The following is a 27,908-nucleotide window of genomic DNA, read 5'->3' on the forward strand; positions in this document are numbered from 1 at the left end:
TAATGTACAGTACGGTTAACAAGTCGTGGCCACTCTAAATTTAGCCTGTTAATTTAGGCTGCGCAGATTTTTCGATGTTTCTTACTTTTGTATGTTTTCTTCCCGAGTGAACAATGAGGAAACTAAACTTCAGAGCGGCCAATACTTGTTAACCCTACTGTACGCAAATACATAAATAAAATATTCTTACCAGTCCTCCTCACCAAAACTGCCGTCTGAACCGTGGTAGCGTTTTTCTGGTGTTGATTTGATAAATCAAAAATGCTTGCAAAAATTTGATTGAATAAAGAATATTTTGGATTTTATTTTTAACTTAATTTGCAATTTTGAAAAATCGGGAACGGAGTGTCTTAACACTTAGTTCCTTCTGACTACCCTGCGGTGCGGAATACAATTTTCAACTTATATGAATATTCTAGCGGACGCGCGCAGCTTTGCTTGCGTATTTAAGGGTGAATTCTAATAACCCATGAAACATGTGTTCAATGAAAGATTTTTAAGAGTCTAAATTTCCAATTTTATAAAAATCGGTGGTGATTTAAAGATTTTTCCATACAAACTTTCAATCCCTTATTTGCACCCTTAGGGGGTGAATTCTAGAAAACCATGAAACATATGTTCAATTAAATATTTTTAAGAGTCTAAATATCAAATTTTATAAAAATCGGTGGCGATTTAAGAATTTTCCCATACAAACTTTCAACCCCGTATTTGCACCCTTAGGGGGTGAGTTCTAGAAAACCAATAAACATTTGTTTAATTATATACGTTTAAGAGTCTGAATTTCAATTTTTATAAAAATTGGTGACGATTTAAAAAAACCTATACAAACTTTCAACCCCTTATAGGGTGCAACCTTAGGGGGAGAATTCTAGAAAACGATGAAACACGTCTTCAATTAAATACTTTTAAAAATCTAAATTTCAAATTTTATAAAAATCGGAGCCGATTTGATTTTTTTTCTATACAAACTTTGAACCCCTATTTCACCCCTTTAGGGTTAAAATTTTTCAAAATCCCTTCTTAGTGGATGTCCAGATTACGAAAGTAAACTTTTGTCCAAATTTCACGTTTCTACCATTAGCGGTTACGGCTGTGTGTGCGTCTTACCTAAGTCAGTGAGGACAAGTCCTTTTATATATATAGATAAAAGAAATATAAGTTCAATGTTTTGCCAAACATGCTGATTAACACTAGATTAGATAAGACATCTTTTATCCTTATTCATCTAACAAATTGTGCAAACAGGCAAAAGCAAAACTAAGGGGATACTAATCATTTCTAAACTAATTTTATTTTTTAATAGAATATTTATTACTTCAGAAATATTCTACATACTGCAATTAATTGAACTTTTTATGTTATTTTTATTTCTCTAAGTTTATCAATGATTTTGTATATTAACTTATCAAATGTTTTCTATGAATAATTTATATAATTTTACTATTATAGAAAATAAATTTTATTTATTAATTTGAAATGTACATTCTCATAGGCAAATCTTTTTTTACAAAATGAAAATGTAAAAATAATATCTAAATTGGACCATATGCCCATAGTAATTAGAAAAAAAACACAAATGAAAAAAAATTGGTGATGGAAAAGATATATTTTTTTATTAATCCAGAAAGCGCCATCTATTAACGATAATCAGAATAACAAAACTGACAAATTTTGGTATGGTATGGTTCTTTAAATGTGATGTTCCGAGACAAATTTTAATATTTATTATTTTGACATAAGCATAATGGAACAACATCTTTGACGAAAAACATACTCCTTTTATTTAGTATCTTGATTAAATTTTCTCAGATCTGCTAATTCTACATTTAACACTTAGTTTACATACATTATTTAACTCTACAATAATAATAACATTTAATTATCTGTGACAATGTATAATAATGATAAAAATTTGCTATATGATCTTATCACTATACAATATAAAGTTTGAGTGTTCCCCTCAGCTTATTATAAAGGTTTTTAAACGTTCCCTCAGTTTATTATAGTTTTTCATAAAGGTCTACGTAGCCACAGTTGCGACAACAATAAATTAAACATCAATTTCCAAAGACCTCCTATCATATTGGAACCCCAAGATATATGCACAATTCAAAATCTTTTGCTGCATTTTTCAAGATTCTCAAGCTCCATATCCTCAATTGCGGCTTGGCGAATAGCTGCATAATGTCATATCAAGATCATCTTCTCAGGAGACATTCTAGATAGTCATTCATTATGTATTTTCATTGGATCAGTAAATTGGGCTGTTAGTATGTAAAATAATGCAGGGGCCGGCACTAAGGTTAAGTACCATAAATCTTTAAACCCTGTCAAAGAAATAATTCCATATGCATGCACTAACCAATGTCCTAAGACAATTATAAGGTTTCTCACATCTCTAATTGATGAAGATACCAAGTTTTCTACAGTCTGGTAAGTTATTGTAGAGAAATGTGATGCTGATGTCATCATAGATATAATGATTATTATGTAAGGAAATGCACAGTCTGCAAAGAAAAATAATTCTTATTTAGTTTTTTTAAGGAAGATATAAATGTTATTCTTAAAAGAATACATTTTTAAAGGTTTTTGGTAGCTAAGAACACATTGCATATTGCCTATCAGAACGGTAAAATGAAAATGGTATATGCTTCTGAATAAGAATTAAATCCACAACCGCTGAGTGTTCAGTCAGTACCTATCCCACTATAGCACTAAAGCCTCCATAGAGAAGAAAAGAAATATATTAATAATCCATAGATATACCATGTGGGTGACGGGAGAACATTGCACTGCATGGTGATCTTAAAATCAAATTCTATAAAAAATATGATTTTGACCCAATTATGTAATATTAGTATTATTATTTAAAAAATCAAGAAAACACTTACATATTAATCCAGCAGCAACAGTGTGTGTCAAAACAAGTATTGGATAAAAGTATAGAGCACAATATATTGCTTTCCTGCCATTATTTACTTTATGCCATGCCAATAGAAATGGTCTTAATATCACTGTCATCACTAAACTAAATGCATATATTAAAAGGACTATTGTATATCTGAAAAAGAAATGTTTGAAGTATTAAATTTATTGAAACCATAAAATAATGAGATACATTTTATCTGAAGTCATCTTAAGTTTCTTATTGTTTTCATTAATTTCTCTATAAAATTCCTAAGCAACAGAATTATTATTTTTTATTTTAAAGTTTGTTTTGGAACCAATCCCAAACATATTAAGTATTTATATTGACAGCTAAATGTGATTGTTATCTGTGATTACTACTAAAAAAGAGAATTAATTATTACATTTTGATGCAAGAAAATCAGAAGTACTTGGTCTTTGTGGCTGCATACAAGATAAAACAAACCTTAGACATTAAAATGAGGAAAAAAAACCTCTAATAGCTGTAAAACAAGGATTGTATTTACTTATGAGTTGAAAAAACTTACAATGGATAAACAGCTTCCTGTGTACAATGTAAAGTTTCTTTATAATCTGGTTGTGGATTATGCAGCAAAGTGTACCAATCCGACAAAGCCTTAGGAGTGCATATATGTAATGCAATGGAGCCTGTTGGAGGCAGTACTAGTAATGCTGCTAATGTGCCTGTGGCCACTTCAATAAATGCTGAAATATGTTGAGTAGCTACTAAACCTCTACTGAAATGAAATAAAATGTATGTTTTTATCATTTAACTAAGGATTAATATCCTTTTCAGGTTTTTAAATTTATTGTAATGTAATGAAAAAAGCTTTTACCGATGTCCAAACGTTATATGCATGTCGATAAAGAACCAATGTAATACTAGTGGCAGCAGTACCATGAATCCAAGGTACTGCCAATCATATAAGGTGGGCTCATCAGAACATTCAACACAATAACTGGTATCATTTGTACGGAAGCCGCGGGGACAGGCACCGCATTCACTCCAAGAACTATCTTCTAACTCTGTTCTACCACAATACAAGCCCGGACACGTCCTTACAATAGACATGTTGATAATATTTTATTCAAAACAAAAATGTAAGCCTATCACCGATGGCATTTACATTTTAAATGTCAAACATTTGACATATCATATGTTTATGACATTTAGTTTACGTTGAGAAACAGAAATCTCGTTTATTTTACATTACGGCTCGATTACTATGAACGAAGAGATTATCTGTACATATAATAAAACAATAAAAATATTTTGTTCGCCCAGCCAACGATCCTGTTTTTACCTGCGTCTATAAATATTAGGGGTACTTAGTTTATAGATGACCAATATCCAATATAATGTCCAAATTTATATCTCACAGCAAAAGTTCAGCTTTACACGGAGATTTTAAAACGCGTATTGTTTGGTTAAAAATAACAATTTGAGGAGAACTGCCAATATTTATACAAATTAAAAATAGATAGTTTTATTTTTTTTGATAAATTACATTAGGAATTAAATAAAGTAGGCGTTATATTAGAAATTATATTTTATTTATTTAACTTAGAAAATGTTTATAACATTTTACACACAGGAAATAATAATAAATTAATAACTTATAAGGCTTTATATTTTCCTGATTTGTCAAATCTTTCCATTATACGAAGTCGAATACGTTTAATAATATAGCGCAAGATATAATAGGAAGCAAGCAGCAATATAATAGATGCTCCTAATAGAATGCTAATAATATCTAACAAGTAGTATTTAAAGAAACCAACTCCAACCGCTCGAGCTCGTAAATGCTTAGCACCGCCATGACGAAGAACGTACTCTGTCCACCAAACTGCATTTTCAGGACCCGATATTATGGGATCTACGACTAGATTCTTCAATTTAGACATCGCTTTTTTGTATCTGAAACAATGAAATATTTAATAATTGCTATGCAAATAACATATTACAAAACAAGTTTATTATTTAAGCAAGGATATAAATATTTGAATTCTGCCACTCATCACGCAATGCCTTCAATATTCGGCGTATAGCGGGGAGCAGAGTGTCTTAACACTAGGCTCTCTCTGCCTGCCTTGCTACTAGGTGGATACTGCGTGAAGCTGAAAAAAAGGATATTAACCTAATGTATCATTTTATAAATAAACAGACTCACTTATCGTCGGTAACCACTGCTGTAACAACCTCTTTGACATTTTCTTTGTCTAGATAGTTTATATCTAATATTTCTCCTGCCCCCATTCGAGTAATCTCACCAATAAATACTTTTCTGGATCTCACTACTGGAAGACCAATTATTGGTACTTCATAAAAGACAGCTTCTTCAAGTGACCGTGCACCGCCATGTGTGATAAATGCTTTTACATTTGGATGAGCTGTAAATATTATTAAAATATTATACTTATCTATTATATAGAACGTACTCTCTCTTTTCTTACGCTTTGCTGATTCAGAGATATTAAGTATGAGGTGATGGATATACTAATATCGGGCATCGTCAAGGAATAAATCTAATGAAATCCATTAAAATCACATTTTACACTTCAATGAAGTAGAAAATCTACAACAAATTATTTTTTTATTATTTCCGTATAATTATAAAAAAATACCTAAAATTTCCTGCTGGGGAAACCATACGTTAGTAATAATATTATCAGACTTGTTAATCATAGTAGCATTTCCAAATTTCCACAACACCAAAAACGGCAACTCTCTAAAGGCATCAGTTAAAGTTTGTAACACATTTGGAGACAAATGCTCTGGTTCCTGCAATGCGCCAAAGCTGAAGTAAACAGCTCCTTTTGTTGCCGAATCCAATATTGACTGAAGCTGCTGTAAATAGAGACTTTAATTATATTCCCACTATTCAGCTTCACACTGTATCCCGCATATAGCAGGGAAGGTAGAGGGAATCTAGTGTTGAGACACTCCGCTCTCCATTTTCCGCCGAATTTTTGATGCATTGAGTATTGAATGGTGCCGTGGTTGCCTTGGTACCAGACCGATTAAGTGAAAATATTAATAAATAATAATTGATTTCTCCAATTTCTAGGAATCGAACCCACAACCGTCGGGATGCATGCACATGCATATGCTCTGCATCACGACGGCCTCTAATACTTACTACGATCATAACACAGTTTATTTATATTATTATATTTGTACCTGAGGTAAACTAAAGCCTGGGTTAATATGCATACGGTCAACGTAAATAATGGCGGGAGGTGATGGTCTATTGCTTATTAAAACAGGATTGGCAGCTACTAATAACAAATCGATGTCATATTCAATCTCCTGCAGGGGCCTCTTAAGAGTAAATATCTTGTTAGCTGCTACTTCACTCAAGGGTAAATAGCTATTATAATACTCATGTCTTGATTGGAAATAACGATTTAGTTCCACTAATTTCTGCCATCGAGTTATATTTCTGTAGTTGAGGGTGTTCACATCTGGATACAGTATAGGATGGATAGGCGCTCCTTTTGATTCGTATTGATGTATTCTTCCACTAGAAGCCGTTATAGCAATGTGTGGCACTTGATATTTTTCAGCAACCGCATACAAAAGAGGGACGTCCGCTTCTGTGATGACGAGATCAAATTTAACATTGGGGTTGATGAGAAGCGCGGTCACAGGTTTCGATTTCAATTGTGCCACAGCTAATTTAACGGAAAATTCGTTTATTTCCTTCATACGAGGGTAATAGTCGTCGGTGTCCACCATAAGATTTTTGAATTCGTCCCAAAACAGCGCTGAATCTGTTCCTACATTCAATTCCACTATTCTCTCCGATTCCGGATAAGCGATTTGGCCGGGATATGGTGTCATTACAACAAGGGAGTGCCCTTTTTGAGCGAGACGTGAAATAAACCCTCTATATACCATATGGTCAGAAAATGACAGACTAGAGAACAGAGCTAGAATTGATGCACTCCTAACTGAATGCAAAAAGTACACTAATAATAGCACTATATTTAATTTGGGAAACCCCATATTTGGGCACACTTTTTATGACCGTCCACCAGCAAAGTATGTTATAGAAAGAAATATATTTAAATAATTTCTCTTCAGTTACTCAACCTAGTTCATCTGTACAAATATTTAATGTTAAATAATATTGGTAAGGTATATAGTTTCGTTGAAATATGAATTTTATGACATAATTTATAGAGCCTTTATGTTATTGTTAAAGCATTACAAGGTCTTGAAAAGAAAATAGATTTTCAATAATGAAAATTAAACTAGTATTATGCAACAATACCTCCAATCATAATGTATTATGTACGAGCAGGTTTTATCTATAAGAATATTCAATGATCATCGATTATTACATTATGAAATTCTTCAAATGTATAATCTTGACTATAAATAATTATCAGCGTCACGCTGTATCCCGCACACAGCAGGGTAGGCAGAGGAAATATAAACGTAAATAAATATTTCATTTTCTCGAGTGGGGATCGAACCTACAACCGTCGCGTTGAAGTCACACCGTTGCGTCACGACGGCCTCTAATTATACGAATAAATAATATCCACTCCTATTATCTTGAGTGACTGACTGACGATGACGATGACATTGAAATATGCCTTGGGATAAGTTAAATGGAAGAATCGATAACAACCGATGTACCTAGCCGTCACGCACAAAATTACAGGACAATTCGTAGAAAAATAAAAAGCAAAACTATGAAGACGTAGTTACTTAGTGGGGCAGCTTTTGGTATACTACACGATCCTGATTACACTCAAAGATGCTTCATCGCTTCTTTTCCAAAGAAAGGAAATATAAACGTTATTCTCTACTTCTCATTCTCTTTATTTCTGAATTTTCTCCTCTTTATTTTTTTTATTCCTGATACTATTTCGAACAAATACCCCACCCTAATAATAATCTATGCTCTATTTGTTGATCTTTCCCGTATCCATAGCAACCCCATTAAAAACATGAAATTGATGTGTAGATAGAAGCATTTTTAATAAAGTAACCTATATTAAGATTATAACATGAATAGCGAGGTATCTAATTATTCAGTTGTTGGGCGTATAGGAGAGGGGGCTCATGGCCTAGTGTTTAAAGCAAAACACCTGCCCACAGGAAGAGAAGTCGCTTTGAAGAAAATCCTTATCAAAAACATTGAAGACGGCATTCCCGTTAATGTTATGCGAGAAATCAAAGCTTTGCAACTACTTCGGTGTAAATATGTTAGTTAAAGTTACTTTTCTCTTTTCTTTTAGAGGCCAGTCGTAGTCAGCGTTGCCAAATATTTCGACGATTTTGAACCCAAAATTTAAATATCCCGAGCGGGAGGGACCATGTCTGTCCTTGAATTATTCCACCAACTTTGAGAATCCTTTTTTAATTGCTTAAGTTTTCAGACAATTACAATGAAAATTTTAATGTAGGTTTATTCATTATTAACGATTATTTATTTAATAACCAAGACCTCTTCTCTTACACCTCCTGAAAATGAGAGTAGAACCTACATCCATGGTGTTTGGTTAAACACTTATAATTGCCCCGTGATGGTAACATTCTTTTACAGTTATTTAAATTAAAAATACTTATATAAATATGTTTGTTTGTGTTCCAGGTAATAAAACTCTACGACATGTTCCCTCGTGGAATGAGTCTGGTGTTAGTTTTGGAATACATGAACTCAGGACTTTGGGATATGCTGCATCACAACCAACAGGAACTAACGTTGCCTCGAGTCAAGAGTTACGTGCAAATGTTGTTGAAGGGAACACGGTACATGCACGCCCATTACGTTATGCACAGGGTAGTATTAGATAACAAAGTTATAATCTTAAACTTAAAAAATAGGGTAGGTTAAGGTAGGCAGAGGGAACCTAGTGTTAAGAAACTCCGTTCTCTAGTTTCGCCGAATTTTTCGAGGCATTGCGTGTTGATTGGTGGAAATCAACGTCGGACGTTTGCCTGGGTGTTAGAGCGGAGAAATGAAAATATTAATAAACTAGCGACCCCCTTGCGGCTTCGCCCGCTTTTACTACTGGATTATTCATATAATATATGTTTGCAAAGCACTTAATATAATGTGAAAATTAATTAAACCCTAATGCAACCCGCATTTTCGTAGTTTCAATAAGGATTTTCCAATTGTTTTACACAGCAAGGATTTTTTAGTAGGTACCGTAATTTTAAATCTGTGCTACTAATCTTTTCAAGTACTTATTAAAATATATTTAAATGACTATTTTTAAACGGAAGAAATTATAAACAAAAGCCTACCTACTAATAACTACTACAAAAAATATATTGCGCTGAAATAATACATTCAACTCTAATTATCCAATACGTGCAAACGCATCTAAATCTTTGTTGCTATAAAGGCAGGCGGGTTTTTTTTTTGCTTGTGGTTAATGCTGAAGAGGGTATTCTGTCCCTGATGAAAAGCAAGCACTACGTGGCTGCCTGTGAGGAAAATTAAATAGAATGCATCGGCCGGGAATCAAACTAGGGGCGCCCGCGTGGCAGGCGAGCATTCCACCAGCAGGCGGGCGCGGCGGACGCATGGCGAGTGGCGAGCCGTTTCGCAGCAAGGATTTTTTGATATTGTAACAACTTCTAAAGTACTTATTAAAATGAAAAACAGTAAAGACAGTTTTGATCTACATTAAATGGCCAACGTAACTAATATACTTATTTATATGCTGAGAGTAAGGGATAAGTAAAACTTGAGTCGATACTGCTGAAGTGTCAACGACGTGATGTGTCAACAATTAAATGCGTTTTTCTCTTAAACTATTCGCAATTTCGAAATTGTGTAAAAAGCAAATTTTATCTTCGTTTAACGTAGAAAATTAATAAAGTATTTTAAAGGATAAGGATTAATACCATTATGGAAAAATATCCCTCACAATAAAAAATATATTGAAATTATTATTTTTAGACAGAAATATGATCACTACACGTTATCCTTAAAAGATAAAAATATGCTCTCGCGGATTTTTTTGTAGATCTCATTGAGAGGAACAATACTCCAGTACATTTTTTTCATGTAGTACTTACCATTAAAGCAGCGCATGCGCGAAAGTGTCTCAGCGGGTAGGACTTTATTCATATTTTTCGTATTTATGTTAATTTACATAAGAATGTACAAATAATAAACTATATAAACCTTCTACGAAAAATACTCGACCTAATGGTGAAAACCGCAATAAAATCCGTTGGGTGGTTTAGAAGAAGAAGAGTTAGAAACAACAGACAGACACGAAAAGCGACTTTGTTTTATAAGATATAGGATAATAATTATTTTTTCCAATTGAGTTGAACCCACAATCGTTACTTTACTCAAACCATTTAGTTAAGGTACCTACGTACGAATTGGTACTCTGGTAACTGGTAAGTACGATCAGGGAGTATGAGAAGGAAGAAAGAAAGGAAGATGGTGAAAATCTGGCTGCCACCGGCTCTTGGTCCAATAGCGGATGCCATGTTATTCTGATGTCCGCGTTTTAGTAAGCGCGTTGTCGAGTTCTACCATTCAATACATTCAGTATTGAATGGAAGAATCTTGGAATTGGACGTTATGTCCAGAACTGGCTATCCTAAAACTACATAATTTTTATATAATTATAGTCTGCTGTATGAGGGATACGTAAGAAACTGATATTCTGGATCTACTTTTATGTATAAGAGTTTTAAATATAGGATAGGTTATAAAGTTCGCTACAATTAAAAAAACTTTAAAATGTATGTAATCTTGAAAATTTTAGGACTTAAAACCTGCAAATCTGTTGATAAATCATGAAGGAATACTGAAAATAGCGGACCTGGGACTGGCGCGTCTTTATTGGCCTGATGGAGGCAGACCTTATTCACATCAAGTAGCCACGCGGTACCTTATTTTAAAATTACAAGCTATTAATAAATATGGCTACCTAATCTATAACAATATTTATTTAAAAAAACTATGTTATATTTGATTACGCCATTCACAATTCTGGAGGCATTTCGCGTTGAGTAGCGGAGCTCAACGCCGCGATACCAGAGCGAAGAAATTAAAATATTTCATTCTCTCGTGTGGGAATCGTACCATAAACGTGTCGTTTTTTAAAAAAAATGCTAATACCTATATATACGAGTAAATAACTTTTCAGCTGGTATAGAGCACCAGAATTACTATACGGAGCCAGATATTATAGTGAAAAAGTTGACATTTGGGCAGTTGGATGTATTATAGCTGAAATGATCACGAAACAACCACTATTCGCTGTAAGTAGAGCCAAGTTCAATATTAAGTAATGCATCCTTCCCAACTTCGGATGGAATTTTATTCGACAAATTTTTACCTATAGGCTTTTTTATATTAGACCAGCGGACGCGCGCAGCTTCGCTAGCTTATTTAGGGGTGAATTCTAATAAACCATGAAACATGTGTTCAATGAAATATTTTAAGAGTCTAAATTTCAAATTTTATAAAAATCGGTGGCGATTTAAAGATTTTTCCATACAAACTTTCAACCCCTTATTTGCACCCTTAGGGGGTGAATTCTAAAAAACCATGAAACATGTGTTTAATTATATACGTTTAAGAGTCTGAATTTCAAATTTTATAAAAATCGGTGCCGATTTAATTTTTTTTCCATACAAACTTTGAACCCCTATTTCACCCCTTTAGGGTTAAAATTTTTCAAAATCCCTTCTTAGTGGATGTCCAGATTACGAAAGTAAACTTTTGTCCAAATTTAACGTTTCTACGCACAGCGGTTACGGCTGTGCGTGCGTCTTACCTCAGTCAGTGAGGACAAGTCCTTTTATATATATAGATTATATGCCTGATGGTGGAAAATAAACAAATCAATAACATTTTAAATCAAATCAAAAAATCAAATCAGCTTCACGCTGTATCCCGCACGCAGCAGGGTGGGCAGAGGGAACCTAGTGTTAAGACACTCCGTTCCCCACTTTCTGCCGAATTCTGGAGGCATTGCGTGTTGAGTGGCAGAACTCAACGCCGCGCTTTACCTCGATACAAGAGCGAAGAAATGAAAATATAAACATATACTGTCTGTATAGCTCATATCCAATTATTTTTTGTACAGGGTGAATCAGATATTGAACAATTGGCTATAGTGTTACAAAGGCTGGGCACCCCAACTGAAGGCACCTGGCCAAAACACTCTGAACTTCCTGATTACCATAAAATAACATTTCCGGAGTCGTCACCTATGCCCTGGACAGATCTGCTGCCAGGAGTGGACCCTGATGCTATTCATCTAATAAAATCTTTTATTCTTTATGACACCCAAAAAAGAATATCAGCTAAAGAGGTTACAATGTTATTTATTTGCCAAATACTCTTTAAGCGAATAATTTTTAAAAACTGTTATGCTGATAAATTTGAATATATGTATATGAAAAAAATACTTTAATTATATGGTAATTTTTTTTTTGCTTCACTGTGTATCCAGCAGGCAGGGTAGACAGAGGGAACCTAGTGTTAGATCACTGCGTTCCTTTACACTTACGTTCCCGCTTTTCACCGAATTCTAGAGGCATTGCCTCGAAACCAGAACGAAGAAAATGAAAATATTAATCGTTTCATCCCCCCGACAGGGAATCGAATCCCCATCCTGTCGCGTTTACAGTCACACGCTTGTACCCTCATCCTTGTCGAATTCGACAGATAGAATTATACTTTTATTCTATTTTTACAGGCATTAAAACATCCTTGGTTCAAAACGAGACCATTGCCAACATCATTAGAAGAAATGCCAAAACCAAATGTAAATAAATTAAAATGAAGCATTATAATATTTAAAAAAAAATACCATATAGTTTATTTGAAATTTTATTCCCTCGAAATCATTTATTTCTTATTTAAGGCGTAGCTACATATTTATATGATAATATTCATAACAGTTGTACTTTATGTCTACGTCTTGTATATAATGCAATGATGGTATTGATATTAAATCATATTTTACACAATTTAAAATCAACTTAAACGATTAATAATAAAAAGAACCCAGAGTTTTCCACACAAGTGCTGAATTAATTCGGCGGAAAATGGGGAATGTAGTGTCTTAACACTAGGTTCCCGCTGCCCACTTGCACTTGCTGTGTGTGATATACAGCGTGTGGCTGTAAAAAAGTGAAGCAAGTTTTATCTTTAAAAAATCATATTTATCAATTTAGTTAGAACTAAAAAAATATTTACAAATACTCTAACTTGTAATTGCAATTATTTAAAGTCACATCTTTATCAGTGTTTTTCTTTTTATTATTTCACGTGCCAACTTATTAATTATTATACATATCGTATACAAACAACGGTTAAAAGTAAATAATAACCAAGATCTTACAAAATACAGCCTAAGGAAGAACTCTGATTATAAAAAAAATATATAAGAATAAAACGTAAATTAAATATTAAGCAATATTTTTTTGCGATATTGAACATCAGAGATCCCTTTAGGATGTATCGTTTAGGATTTTTAAGGTGCATGCTTTATTAAGAATAAAAAAAAATCAATCGACACTATCCTATAAATAAATAACCATTTAAAATGCAAAGAAAATATGTCTATTATATAAAAGAGATCAAATAACGCATTCATGCTTGAAATTGTACCATCCTTTTCATCCTTAAACCAAAATAAAAAAAACTATTGCCTTCATAGTGAAACTTCTTAGGTTTATAAATTTGCTAAGAACGATAAAAAAAATAAAATAGTGATACAAAGATAATGATTATTTTTTTTAATTTCATTTAATTTTTTAATGATACAAGAAAAAAAAAATATTGAGTTGTTCCTCTCAAATTAAATTGATGTGAAAAATTAAATCAACAATAATATGTCCGAGACGATTTCATTCAAGTATTACAACACGCCGGTTTCGATTATTATTACTAATTTTAAAAAATACAGTACCAAAACGATTGCAAGGAGGAAGAAGGTAAAAGGAGGAGGCTCCCTAAGGAGGTCAAAGTAGTGCCTGGGTCTTGCGACCCAAGCATAGGTTACTAAAGGGGATCCCCCTTAAAGTAAATTTAAAAAAATCACACATTTAAGGCTCATTTTCACTGTCGGGCTCCTGTAAACACCGAAAATAAGCTCACATACATTCAATTAGTGCTGCCCTTGAAATAAGAGGGATTCCCCGTAAAGCTAAAACAAGTTATAAAAAAATAATATAACGTAACCCGTTAGGGTTTATTTTTTTAGGGATTATTTTTTTCAAAACCCCTTCTTATTCCTTACTCGAGCGTTTTCCACTTACACTTCTTACCTTCCCGTACACAATACTTGAACTAATTCAAGGCTTTTTTTTTAAATTAGTTTAATTAAATTTTAACTTTTGATTAAATTATTTAATTTTATTAATTTTGAATACAAATAAATTGATAAATTATTACAATATTTTATGGTCTTTTTTCCAACCACTCGCTTTATATACATTTCATAGTAAAATATTACCGAAATTGATCTAAAAAAAATATAACAATCAATGCTGTAATGTTGAACTAAAGTATTGTGTAGCATATACACAAAAAAATACTTAAACATAATTGATGTAATATTTTTACTCTTTCTTATATGTTCATATATTTACCACTAACAAGAATTAATTTTAAAAAATAAGTATTAGACACTTATAAATTTATTTACAACATATACATTACTCTATAAGAGCAGGCTATACAACCTCTGGCACGAGGTTTTTCATGCAATTTTAACCTTAATAAATTATAATATAATCATTATACATTATCATACATTAAGCTGAATTAGCTAAAATAGACAATTTAAACACAAGTATTTAAAAAAATTATTTGTGACTGTCCGCCTTTACCCAAGTAAGTCTAGCACAGTCCACTATACTACATAGTACCAAAAAAACTATTTTAAATATTTTTTTAGAAGTCTTTATATAGACTCAAATTTAATTATATCGTTAATATGAAAATAAAAATAAAATTATTTTTTATGTGCATAATACTTTTTTTAATTTAAGATGAATTTATTTTTATTTTGTTTTAATTATAAAATTAAACACTACATTCTATTTTAATCGTGATTTTAGTTGTAACACCAGGTATGATAAATATTTTTATGTATTTTTTTCCTTTCGATGTAGACTATAGTCAAAACTAACATGAAGCTTAATTATTATTTGTACGTGAGGTGAGATGGGAAATACCTTAATATAGTATAAGTAATTATTTAAAAGAAACCCAACTTAACCCAACTCAAAATTTCTTGCACAATTCTGATTTTACTAAAGATTTTGAATTAGGTTAGTTTATTTCTCAGATGAAAATTATCTATGTAAAATTTATTTAATTTAATTATTTCACTATTAATAACTATTTTACTGAAACTATACTTTCATATTTCCTAAATTTATTAAATTTTGTAATATATAGTATTAATTAGTAAGCTCATTTAAATTATCTACAATCGTAAGCTTATTATTTATTAATATTATATTAATTTCACTTTTTTACGTTTTTTTACAATGTATAGGGAAAAAAAATTGCTTATGATATAAAAATATGGTCTGTTATAGTTAATTTGAGCTCTTAATGAATTTTATTAAACATCAATACATTTTTTATCGATAATTGTTTCAAAACTAAACTTCTTGTCAACGAAAGGCGTATTGAGTTTGTAGAACTTTATGTATTTAGCATCTACAAGCCCACAATCATTGATATGAATATTTATTTTAATAAATTTATAAAGACGTCAGCTATATAGCCGAGATATTGTAAAGAATTTTACAATAATAGTTTCCAGTCCTTGTGGCAATTCACACAACAAACAAAAACTTTACGAAAATGGGATTGACGGACAAAAGCGGCGTTGAGTTCCGCCACTCAACACGTAATGCCAGAATTTAGATGAAAGCGGGGAACAGAAGTGTCTTAACGGAAAAGTAGTGTCTTAACACTAGCCTCTGCCAGCCCTGCTAGTTCCAGTGTTTTCTACATCTACATTGAACACTAATCACTGATTCACAAAGCTCGCAAATTTAACCATGAGTTACAACTAAACAAGCGTACTATCTAGTTGCGTATCCATCCAGCAGACTGCAGGTAGTGGCGGATGGTCAGGTCGAGGTCGCCTTCAGCGGGACGACGGAGCAGGATGCCCTTCATCGTCACGTACTGGGTGGGTGGTAGGTTTAGTGCGTTGCATAGCTGTGGAATGAGAAATTATTATTATACATTGACACCCCGAAACCGACACCGACACCGACACCCTGAAGTCAGTTACAGTTGTGCAGATTTGATTTTATTTTGAACTGAATTTTTCTTACTTTTAATCATATATACTTGGGAAGAAAACCCAAGTAATCAATGCGCAAAGGTTCAGAAAATGTAATTTCATAGTTGACACGACTTCGACCGTACTATAAGTATGTAATTTCATTATAATTTTAACGACTGTCAATTGGAATATTGTAAACGGGTCGCTCTGGTAACGAGGCCATCGAGTTCCTTCACTCAACACGCAATGCCTCCAAAATTCGGCGGAAAGTGGAGAGCGGAGTGTCTTAACACTAGGTCCCCTGTGCCTACCCTGCTTTGTGTGGGATACAGCATGAAGCTAATTTGATTTGACAGTATATAGCGCAGTGTATCAGAGTACTGTAGTATAGTGTATAGTGTACCTGTATCTCGTTAGTGTTCAGCAGGCGAGCGCGCGTCAAGCATGCGGCGCTGCTGCAGCTGCTTCTGGAGCATCCACATGCGGTACTTGCGTCCCGTGTGCACTTTGGGCTGGTGGAACTTGAGCCGCTTTCTCCGTCTCTGTTAACAAATATCAATATATAAATATCGATGGTCCCCAGGGAAAGTATTGACAGTGAAAACTGCCACTTTTCAGCCAAAAAACAATTATTATGCATAATTTTCAAGAACAGTAGTCTACTACTCAAGTTAACTTCCTTTATGAATCGAAGCTGGCAATTCCTATTATTTATAACTACATATACAAAAAACATCTGATTTGCCTGTTTCGATATTATTAATTAGTTAATGCCAGCAATACTAGGAATTAATATTGTGGTATATGCTAAAGAACATTTGCAGAACAATCTGACACTTAAATATATCCAAACGTCGTAAATACGTACTATACTATAATCATCGGAATATTCTAATACTATAGCAACTTTGCAGCAGCCTAATCTTTAATAGTGCCAATTAAATGAAATTTTACTGTAATTAATTGACGACCTGGCAAACGAGACTGTACCCTGCTTTTTAGAAAAAATACCTTTTTCTTAGCTGCTGCGTGTTGGTCGGCGTTGACTCTTTTGTCTGGTGAGTGTCCAGGCACCCACTGCTGCCCTGGCGAATACAATCGTTATACGAGATCAAACCAACAACACGATAACATACTAAATATATATACATATTTATTGTTGACTATTGAGACCAATTAAATTACGTTTTTTTAAATTTCCATTGTATCCCGCATATACCAAGGTATGCAGAAGGAACCTAGTGCTCAGAGTAGAATAGAGTGGAGAGTAGACACTCCGTTTCCGACTTTCCGCCTAAATACACTGTTTTGTTACGAACAAGGAAATTTAAATAATAAATCAATCATGCTACAATTAATTAAATAATATTATGGTCTTAAGTTAAATTACTGGAAACACAACTATCGATAGGGTAAAAGTAATTTTCAACGCTATACAAAATCAAACCATTTGAATACATTGTATCCAAATTTTACAATTGTGTTTATCAAGAGACCAATTAAGTTATGCATTCATTCAATCATTTTCATACTATAGTCGATACCGATTTCGTTAAATTATGAAACATACAAGTATCGACAACTCTCTCTAAATGAAATGTGGACAGTTACTTTTGTCATATAATATAGTTTATAATCTATTCCTTATACCGTCACATGCTTCTACTAATATGTTTCAACACGTTCATGCAAAACCAATGAACTACAGTATAAAACTCCATATTACAAAATATTTAGGTAGATTATTACTTAAAATCCTTCAAACATCGCGAAAGCGTAAGCAAATGAACGAACTCAAATGAACCATGAACCATGCACCAAAGTGTAATGGTCACAAAATTAAATAATAAATAACGAACACATACAAACATATAAAAAAAGAAAACATAATTACATGATGTAAACATAGAAATATATAATGAATATGTAAATGAAATGTATGTTGTAGTATGCAATACTATTCAAAAGTGTGAACATGTTAAACAGTTTTATTCCCAATTCTCAAAATCAGATAGTACATATTTTTATTTTCTACTAATAACGTATACGCAAAATTATTTAATAACATTTAGAATTTAAGGAATCGTTTGAGTATTACATAACGTAATTTTTAAAGGCCTTTGACGCTTACTACCCTCACCTAAACTTGTACACATCTTTTTGTATCTTTTTCCCCTTCCTAAATATAATGAGTACCCCAAATTACAATTTCTACAAAGTTAAAATTAACAGTTATGTTATAATGCTGTCCATTTTGTACTAATAGAAAAAATACGTACGATACAGTCAAATGTTTAAAAAAAAAAACCACTGCCACTTTGCCACCATTAGTATTTGGATTGTAAAAATTTTTAAAAATTATATGGAACGCGTTGTTCCCGCCCTTAAAACGCGTCGTAATATTTTATGATACTTTTTGTGAAATAATGTACTTGAACACCCTTGGCTTTCAACCTTTTCTAGGTAAGAGACTACTTTTATACTAATATTGTAATCAGAGAACTACATGTATAGTAGTATAAAAAAATAACTGAATTAATCTAACTGCGTATCTTGCACCGTCCTGAAGTTATCTGTAGGTTCGTAACCATTAAGCAAGACTTGATTTCAGGATCTTACTTTTACTTTTTAAAAAAAATATTAACAATTCCAATTTTAAGGCGATCACGACTCGACGACGTAATATACGTTCACTAAAAGATCAACCTGCCTATTAAATTTCAAAATCGAAAAGATACCCGTAAGAATCGAGAACCACAGATAAAAAAAACAGTAACTGTCAAAACATGACAAGAAAGCATAGCACAAGCGTGTACCAGGGCGCGCCTCACGCTCACGTCGTAGTGCGGTCTCCGAAGCGCCGCGTGCTGGTCGTAGTGGGCGCACTCCTCGAGGCGAGCGACGCCCGCCAGCCGGTAGCGGTGCAGCTCCGCGAGGCGCACGCGCAGCTCGCGCTCGCGCCACAGCCCCGCGCCCACCGCCGCCGCCTCCGTGCACCCGTAGAACTGCGCCGTCCAGCGGAGGCGGTCGGTGAACTCTCTGGGATTTAGAAGATGATAGTCATTGTTAATGTTTTTTTTAAGTTCACACTATATGCTGTACATAGCGAGGTATGCAGAGAGAATCTGAGAACCTAATAAGATAGATCTTTCCCCCAAATAAGGAGGAGGCATTGCATGAATTGTGTGAAAATTGCAAGTTACCTGAGTGAGAATTATCAATGTAATAGATTTTCCCAGTAATGGATTTTCTCATTTATCTTCCAGACTGCTAGACAGCAATCAGTTTATATTGATAGATAATAGTGAATCCTTATAATACAAATCTCCACTATATTATTTATAAAGGTAAAAAACAGTACTGTACTTACTTCTTTTCTTTGGCGAGTTTTCCTAATGTCTTTTGTTTATTTCTCTGGTTATTGAAAAACACTGACACTAATTGATAATCACGAACTAGACGTTTCCTCCTTGTTCTCTCACGGAGTCTCCTTGTGTAAATGTCTACTTGAGAGAGCTTTAAGGCTGCAAAATACATTTTTTATTACTATTAAGTATTTTTTTTATTGTTTGTTTAGCCTCACCCACCACAGGGTAGGCAGAGAACCTCGTGTCATGACACTTCATTCTCCAGTCTGTTCCAAATACAAGCATTATGAAGAAAATTATAGAACTCAACACATATATTTCGTCTTATGGGAGCAGACAAATGAGAATAACTCTAAAAGTTATAAAAACACATTTTTTTAAATTAACAAGTAATAAATTTAAATTTAAGTATTCATTAATATAAATAATATAATTGAGGTTGTTGTAGTGCAAAGGCACAAGGGTGATACAGTAACGCAACTGTTGTGGCCCCGATCTCCACTCGGGGAAATGAAATTATTTATTAAAAATTTTATTTTGTTTATTTGTTAGTTTCAACACGTAAAGCCTCAAAAAATTCGGCAGAAAGTGGGAAACGGAGTATCTTAACACTAAGTTCTCTCTTACCTATCTTGTATATGCAGGATAGTGCCAAGCTGATTCTTAAATGATATAGCAATTTCACTTACCAACATCTAACTCATCATCTTCAGGATTGAGTGACAATGTGGATATTAATTGTTCAGCTTCATGGTCATGTTCCTTTGACAAAACAAAATATTATTTAGGTATTAAATTGTATACAATTTTATAATTTTTATTTTTTAATCAAAATTTTCTTAATTTTATTTGGAGAATCAATTAACTAGATTGATATATCAATGTTATTTATACTGTCACAGTGGTCACAGTGACATTAATAGCTTCAATTCTTACTCTTTGATCTGGTAAGCAAAGTATGGCATTGAATTCTAAATAAAGGTATCAAGAACAGTATGGACATTGAGAATGGAGTTTTAACACTAGGACATGCTATATGTGAGTGACAGTGGGATATGCTATATGTAGGTGACAGTGTCCATCTATAAATATATTAATGTCATAATGCTTACCCTTTCAAAATCATCCCTGTTAGACATATAACCAAGTTGAGAAGCTTCATCGGAACTAATAGCTAAGGGGGGTAAACGGGACACTGCACTTGGACTAAGGGGCCCTTCATCTTTATCTGCACAATGTAACGAAGGACGACTGGTACTTTCTACATTGCCCCATGTTGCCCTTCCTATACTACCTTCTAGATACCTTGTTATGTATTCGTCTTTTGCCTCTGCATAAATTGAAATCACATAATTTTCATATAAATAAATATGCATATATTGAAATTAAGAGGTAACAACAAAACCGACTAATTTTACAAATTGAAGTAGAATAAAATAGTTTATTTACCTTCAGGGGTTCTAGTTTCTATATGTTTAGCAATATCTTCCCAATTGCCAAAACCAAATTGTTCTATAGCATCTAATAATCTGACTTCTTCATTAGCAGACCAACTTGCTCGACTTATAAATATTCCAAACGCACCAGAGTCCTTAAAGTACATAAATCTTAGAATAACTATTATCTTTACCTGAATAATATATATCACAAACTAAATCAAAAATAGGTTTACCATAAATTGATAGGAATGATCATTCTTATGAGATCCAATTTCAGCACCAAGAGAAAAACACTGAAAAAAATTATATGAAGTTACAAATACGCACATAATTTGAAATTTGCGCCAAAACTATAAACATAGTGTCAATGATGCGTCTATACCTGCAAACAAATATCAAAGTCTTTACATTCTGAGCATCTTACACGAACGCCATTGATTTCCTCCTGGCAATATGTACAATTATATTTAGCGTACAAATCTGAAAACGACATTATAATAACTAAACTACACAACGATCGTGCGTTGGCAAATTTGGCAGTTTTGCTTTAACTACACAGTGGCCATATTTTATCATAGACATAATCCATAGTGTAGAATACAGATAAAAAAAATAGTACAATAAACGCGAGCATATATTATGTTTTAATGATTTTTTTTTTCAGAATGTAAAAGCTCTTAAAATTTAAATTGTAAATCTATAATATTAATTTTTATTATTAATTTTGCCCCTAACATAAAATTGTACTAATATTATGACAACTAAATTGAAATATTTCATTTAACTTTTGTTAAAACTAAAACTCAATACATTACTCAATAGTATCTCAGTAGAATTTTGTCTTTACCCCTTCACGATTAACTATATTATCAGTGTATATTGTTAATCCAAAATTTCACATCTTAATTTGCAATATCTCTGAATAGAAAACAGAAGTATATTTGGTTCGGTCTGCCTATTTCGTGACACTGGATATGTATAAAACAAGATATGCACATCAAACTTTTTTAAATTTATTTTAATATGTATTTTTTATTTAACAGCACTTTATTCGTATTTCAGTTAAGATATTTTTTTTATTTACTATAATAAAATAAGTATAAAAGTAAATTACATAGCCATTATTATGTATTGATATTTATTTCTTAGTACCATAGGAGGGTAGTTTTGGCTTGTATGATTCAATTTTATTATTGCTTATGAGTTTTCAGAGCATCTATGTATGTCAAATCGAATGTCAATTGTCAAATGTCAATTGGTTAAATACCAATATTTTTGTTGCAACTTTTCGTGGTGTAGATACAGATGAATGATTTATACGTTTTTAAAGTCAGTAACGTTTCACTTATTTTAATTCACAATAACATTAAATCATTATAAATATTACATTTATTATTAAATAAGCTTGTGACCGTGTATTGTGTAAGTGTGCTATATAATGTGATAGTTGGTCGTTCGAAATCTTCCTGTCTTAAGCAGTAATATCTGCTTGTGATCATGAAATCTAGTAAAAGAAGACTTCAAGCGCTTACTGAAGGTTCTGATGGGCTACCTAACTATCTTAAAATGGAAGATTCAGAAACATCCATTCCACCTGTTTTTAGATCTAGGCTACATGAACTATTTTCGCAAATAGAAAAAGAATTTGACCTTTTGTACACAGAAAATCTGAACTGTAAGTAAAAATAATTGTTTTTTTTGTTAAAGTAATTATTTTAAGATATAAAAACAAACATGTAGGATTAATTATTTTACAGTACAAGAAAAAATTGATATTCTTAGTGAAAAATTAGAAAGGGAAAGCTATGGAGGAGAAAGACAAAATGTAGACTATATAGAATTTGAAACTGGGAAGAATTCAAAAGTTAAATGTAAGTATATTTATTTTTAAAATATTAAATCTTATAAGATTCCATTCAAGCTATTCCCTATTAATTAATGACCTTAATTTCAACAGTAACTCAAAGCAACTCACAAAAAGTTAAAACAAGTCATAAGTTGAAGGTCCAGACCAGCAAAATAGTATCTAGTTTTAAGGCTCCAACATACAACTGCCAACTTGTAAAAGAATTTACAGGACATAAAGATGGCATATGGGATGTTTCCACTGCAAGACCAGGGCAGGCCTTAATTGGTACTGCTTCAGCAGGTAATGATTAGTTTTATTTTTCTTTAGCTTAACGTAACCAGACAGGCAAACAGACTCTGTGCTCCATGTTTTGCTCTATTTTATTACTATTCATTACATGTTGAATAAATATTTTGATGTTTATTGTAGTTGTTGTATATAATGAAAGGAACGTCACACTAGGATCCCTCTGCCTCCCATGCTATATGCAAGAAGCAAAAAGCATGAAGCAAATGAAAACTAGAATTGTAACAAAATATTAGTTTTGAAAAAGTATATATTTAGAATTGAATGTTTTTAATATATTTACCAAATATCATTGTTAAATCAATAATTTCCCTGACAAGACTTCAAAATAGATGTAGTTTATATCAAGTTGTAAGTGAGCAATTAGGTCACTAGGTTAATCTTTATTTATGTGTGAACAGTGATTAAATCAATTTCATTGTTACAACTGAGACAAAGCTATTTGGTTTTTATTTTGATTTGAATAGAAAATTGTGTTTTTTTTAATGAAGCTCTTTTGTTTTTGTAAAAGGAAATCTGCTTTATACTTTTATGCAGGCTGAGAAAACCTGGTGATTATATACTCTTTTCTCTGGTCTCATCCCAACACATAAAATACTTAAACACTGACTTAAACAGCAATTTAAGTGTTGGAGTTCACATTATCTTGCCAGAGAAGGAAAATATTACATTATATCTATAGTGGTAAATTAATAGATGTCAATAGTAGTTTTAACAAAAATTTAGAAGTAACTGATGTGAATCCTCATTTTTTCATAGCCGCCCAAGTCATATATTTTCATCAAAAACTCTTGTTATTATCTTGTTAAGTTCTTAGAATCTATCTCTGTAGGGAGATTTTAACAAATTTCCGCTACCCAAATATAATTGCTTGGAAGTACTTATAAATTATTTTTAACAATTAACTTGTAGAATATTTTTTTCTTATTCTACACTTTGGAAAATAAAATATATATTATTTTTTCTCTTCACACATACAATTTTCCATAGATATCTGTGACCATGGGTACAATAGGTTACATTGAAACAAATTACCTATTGTAATATTGCCTTTAGTTTTGTTCAATAACTATACTATATTAGTAGTCGTAGTTCCTGAGATTAATACATTGAACAAAACAAACTCTTCAACCTTAAATATTAGTATAGATACTCTTTAAATACAAAATATTACTATTTCAGATCACACAGCCTGTGTATGGAGTGTAGAATGGGCAAAGTGTTTGTTACAGTACACTGGACACTCTGGCTCGGTTAACTCCATTCGGTTTCATCCTTCCAGAGACATAGCACTTACAAGCAGTGGTGATACCACTGCACATGTCTGGCAAGCTGCTGTTAATTGGGATTTACCTGTAAATAAAACATTTATTTTTTTGCTTTATGCTGTCCCCCAAGCACTATAATATGGATGAAAAATTTAATAATAACTTATGACAACTTGGTAGTCTATATAAATCATTTGTAAATTTTGAAACTGTTCGCTTTTAGTAATTTTTTAAAATTAAAACCTGATAAAATTACAGATATTTGGACTATATATTACATGAATATTTATATAATCTTTGCGACAGCGGGGCCAATCTTCGGAAGAGGAACTCGAAGGTGGTGGTGAAGAGAGCCTCGGTGATGGTGACAGGCCCGAGGTGCTCCGGACCCCGTTAACAGAATTAACAGGACATTGTGGTGTAGTCGTAGCGGCGGACTGGCTCACTGGGGGCGACCATGTAATAACTGCATCCTGGGACAGGACTGCTAATTTGTATGACGTGGAGACAGGGGACTGTTTACAGATTTTGACAGGTAAGATTGTGTATATTTATTTTTATTGATTATTGAACCTTTCTATGAGAGTTGAAGAATAGTTTGTTCAAAGAGGATGAATGATCCCAAATGTAAACAAGAATATACATCCTTTTTCTCCTTGCAAAAACCCGGCGTTAAGTTCCGCCACTCAACACTCAATGCCACGAAAAATTCGACGGAAAATGGTTAAATTCGACGGATGTTCCCTCTGCCTACCCTGCTGTGTGCGGGATATAGAGTGAAGCTGATTTTTTCAGTTATTTTAATTTACTTGGTAAACTTATTTACCTAAGTAAATTGGTTCTAAAATCATTGTGTCCTATCAAAATCTTTTCAACTTCAGTCCAATTTAATTATTATTAAGTAATTAGTTTAAATTAAATAAAAAATGAATGTATCTATTTCTTGGCAAAATTTTTAATAACTAAATTTGTTATTTTAACGTTTTTTAAAGTTTGTAATGACATTATCTCGGAAATAAAAAAACCTGTTTCAAGGTTGTTATTCTCAATGTGATCTTGAAATATCACTGACCTTGAATTAAATATTATACAACATGTTTTTACCCGTTAATATTTTAAATAATTTCCTATATTATTCAATTTCCTGTCATATGCTATATTTTTTTAAAGGCTGTTTGAATGTTTATAATGTAGCCTTGATAGGAAATTAATTTCCATACAATCTCCCTTACTTGCGTTTTATTTTGATAAAGCTGTTTTTTAACATTTATTGAGGCTAGCCCTGACGCAGGGGCACATGCGTGCTTATGGGGTTCGGTTCCCACTCCAGGCAATTAATTAAATATTTAACATTTTTATTTCCTCTGTCGCTCTGGTAACGAGGCAAATCTGTTATAATGTATATGGGTTTCAAATTATATGTTTTCGTCTGTAATATATTTTGAATACCATATGTGTATCAATTTATTAACTAGTAACTGTTCCACAATCAGGTCACGACCACGAGTTAACGCATGCGTCTGCGCACCACAACTCGCGGCTGGTGGTGACAGCGTCACGTGACACCACTTTCCGTCTGTGGGACTTCCGTGAGCCAATACACTCGGTTTCTGTTTTCCAAGGACATACTGAGTGAGTATCATTGTATGTAGTATTGGTGGAAAAATTATGCTGAGATGAATAAACATTTTTTGTAAATTTAAAAAATCACAAGAAATTTAAATTTAAAAATAGCATGAAAATACGTTTATGTTTCCATTTCTTCGCTCTGGTGTCGAGGCAAAACGTGGTGTTGAGTTCTGCCACTTAACAAGCAATGCCTCCGGAATCCGGCAGAAAGTGGGAAACTGGTTAACACTAGGTTTCCTCTGCCTACCCTGCTGTGTGCGGAATACAGCGTGAAGCTGTAAAAATATCTAGCATACTGTCCGGCTTCTCTAATTTCGAGAAGTTATTATATGGTATAGGGTATGTGCGGTGTAATAACAAAAACTTGATTAAAATATTTTAAATAACTTTAGGAGTGTCACTTCTGCAGTATTTACACGTGAAGATAAAGTAGTGTCTGGCTCCGATGATCGTTCTGTTAAGGTTAGTATATATTTTATTATTCCTATTTTTTAAATTAAATTTTATCCTCACATTTAGATTGCATGGTAGGAAGAGGGGACCCTCCTACATTAACGCTTAACATTAACTTAAGACATTCCGTTTCTCATGTACCGCCTACTTTTACGAGAAAATGCTTGCACGCCGCGCTTTTGAGCGCGCAAACTAAAATAATTCATTCCCCTTAGTGGGAAAACTACCCACAACCGACGCATTTACAGTCACAAGCTATATCACTGCAACGTAGAAGAAACTTCAGCAATATAACAGTTGTTGAACAATAATCCAGGTGTGGGACGTGCGCAACATGCGCTCAGCACTGGCCACCATCCGTTCGGACTCCTCCGTGAACCGCGTGGGTGTCAGCGGCGGCGGCCTCATCGCTATCCCGCACGACAACCGCCAGGTGCGCCTCTTCGACCTGCAGGGCCAGCGCCTGGCGCGCCTGCCGCGCTCCAGCAGACAGGTGACACCTTCGTTCTATCATTCAATCAGTTAGTTGTTCATTGGGTCATGCATTCACTTTTTTTCTTTCACTGGCGACTCCATCACGACTTTGTCTACTTAAACTTGTTATAATAGCCAAATTGTACATTTTTAAATTTAAATTGTAGCCTATGTGTTATTCTGATGTATCATTCATAAGCATATTTCAAATTTGGCCCTTAAAAAAATATTAATCTATTGGTAAAATTATTATTCTCCATACGGATTTCGGGCAACCTAAATTCAAAATCCAGGCCAGGCTATGTCGCCGTGTTCTGACAACATTCCACTGACCCCGAGACACAAAGTTAGAATTTATAAATTAATTAATCTTATTAATTTTCTAATTAACTTTAAACTAATTTCAATAGATGTATGTATTTTAATATTTATTTTTCACATTTTTTTTAGGGTCACCGTCGCATGGTGACATCAGTGGCGTGGGCTGAAGACATTTCGTCTAATATAAACTTCTTCAGTTGTGGCTTCGACCGCCGCATTCTTGGATGGTCCATACAACCTTCAAAGGACAATTAAAAATAACAAGTATTTTAGCATTACTTCTTGTATTATACTATTTTATTTATATTATGTATATCTTTTTTATTTATGTAGTGTAATATCATAGTTTCAAAAAAAGTCCATATTCACATTTAAATACCAAAGGAAATCGAAAAAACAAATTACAGAGATTCGACGAACGCACTAAATCTATATTATAGTCCGATTTCGGACTTCGGGAATTTTCATTCATATTATCGTTCAGTGGTACGAATATTTGTCATATAAAAATATTTTAACAGATTAAGATCGAACTGAGATCGAACCGTGACCGGCACTATAGTGCGAATTCACCCTAAACGTGGTCGTATAAGATGTGGTTATATTAAGT

General features: G+C 33.0%; 5 protein-coding genes across 11 annotated transcripts; 2 read left to right on the plus strand and 3 right to left on the minus strand.

Moving 5' to 3' along the window:
• Positions 1-1,590: 1,590 nt before the first annotated feature.
• On the minus strand, positions 1,591-4,069 carry LOC146536763 (JNK1/MAPK8-associated membrane protein). Of its 2 annotated transcripts, none has more exons than XM_085189472.1 (4): positions 3,768-4,069; positions 3,459-3,665; positions 2,895-3,064; positions 1,591-2,510 (listed from the first exon to the last, which is right to left on the minus strand). In XM_085189472.1, the coding sequence occupies exons 1-4, from the start codon at positions 4,001-4,003 to the stop codon at positions 2,230-2,232; spliced, it is 894 nt and encodes a 297-aa protein (XP_085045598.1). In that variant the 5' UTR covers positions 4,004-4,069; the 3' UTR covers positions 1,591-2,229. The 2 variants fall into 2 exon arrangements, with proteins under 2 accessions (XP_085045598.1, XP_085045597.1); XM_085189471.1 differs by having other exon boundaries at positions 3,459-3,668.
• Positions 4,070-4,548: 479 nt separating this feature from the next.
• Positions 4,549-6,940, minus strand: LOC146536764 (UDP-glycosyltransferase UGT5-like). Its single transcript, XM_085189292.1, has 4 exons — positions 6,113-6,940; positions 5,557-5,779; positions 5,103-5,322; positions 4,549-4,849 (listed from the first exon to the last, which is right to left on the minus strand). Exons 1-4 carry the CDS (start codon positions 6,938-6,940, stop codon positions 4,549-4,551), a joined length of 1,572 nt encoding a protein of 523 aa, XP_085045418.1.
• Positions 6,941-7,916: 976 nt separating this feature from the next.
• LOC146536765 (cyclin-dependent kinase 20-like) lies at positions 7,917-12,743 on the plus strand. The gene is made up of 6 exons (XM_085189291.1): positions 7,917-8,151; positions 8,541-8,729; positions 10,687-10,808; positions 11,071-11,185; positions 12,016-12,243; positions 12,631-12,743. The coding sequence occupies exons 1-6, from the start codon at positions 7,954-7,956 to the stop codon at positions 12,715-12,717; spliced, it is 939 nt and encodes a 312-aa protein (XP_085045417.1). The 5' UTR covers positions 7,917-7,953; the 3' UTR covers positions 12,718-12,743.
• A 5-nt stretch (positions 12,744-12,748) lies between these two features.
• Positions 12,749-21,574, minus strand: Ada2b (Transcriptional adapter 2B). 6 transcript variants are annotated; one of them, XM_085189287.1, is made up of 10 exons: positions 21,381-21,574; positions 21,232-21,291; positions 21,009-21,150; positions 20,672-20,889; positions 20,249-20,321; positions 19,562-19,715; positions 19,029-19,230; positions 17,203-17,276; positions 16,595-16,733; positions 12,749-16,121 (listed from the first exon to the last, which is right to left on the minus strand). In XM_085189287.1, the coding sequence occupies exons 1-10, from the start codon at positions 21,489-21,491 to the stop codon at positions 15,987-15,989; spliced, it is 1,308 nt and encodes a 435-aa protein (XP_085045413.1). In that variant the 5' UTR covers positions 21,492-21,574; the 3' UTR covers positions 12,749-15,986. The 6 variants fall into 6 exon arrangements, with proteins under 6 accessions (XP_085045413.1, XP_085045412.1, XP_085045411.1 ...); XM_085189286.1 differs by having other exon boundaries at positions 19,023-19,230; XM_085189285.1 differs by having other exon boundaries at positions 19,008-19,230.
• Positions 21,575-22,270: 696 nt separating this feature from the next.
• Wdr37 (WD repeat domain 37) lies at positions 22,271-27,665 on the plus strand. Its single transcript, XM_085189280.1, has 9 exons — positions 22,271-22,673; positions 22,756-22,869; positions 22,956-23,147; positions 24,336-24,508; positions 24,728-24,956; positions 25,915-26,053; positions 26,443-26,512; positions 26,820-26,996; positions 27,428-27,665. Exons 1-9 carry the CDS (start codon positions 22,496-22,498, stop codon positions 27,551-27,553), a joined length of 1,398 nt encoding a protein of 465 aa, XP_085045406.1. The 5' UTR covers positions 22,271-22,495; the 3' UTR covers positions 27,554-27,665.
• The last annotated feature ends 243 nt before the right edge of the window (positions 27,666-27,908 follow it).

Source organism: Heliconius melpomene, chromosome 8, assembly GCF_056956725.1.
Source record: "Heliconius melpomene rosina isolate 202511_hmr_F chromosome 8, ASM5695672v1, whole genome shotgun sequence".
Classification (NCBI taxonomy): Eukaryota; Metazoa; Arthropoda; class Insecta; order Lepidoptera; family Nymphalidae; genus Heliconius; species Heliconius melpomene.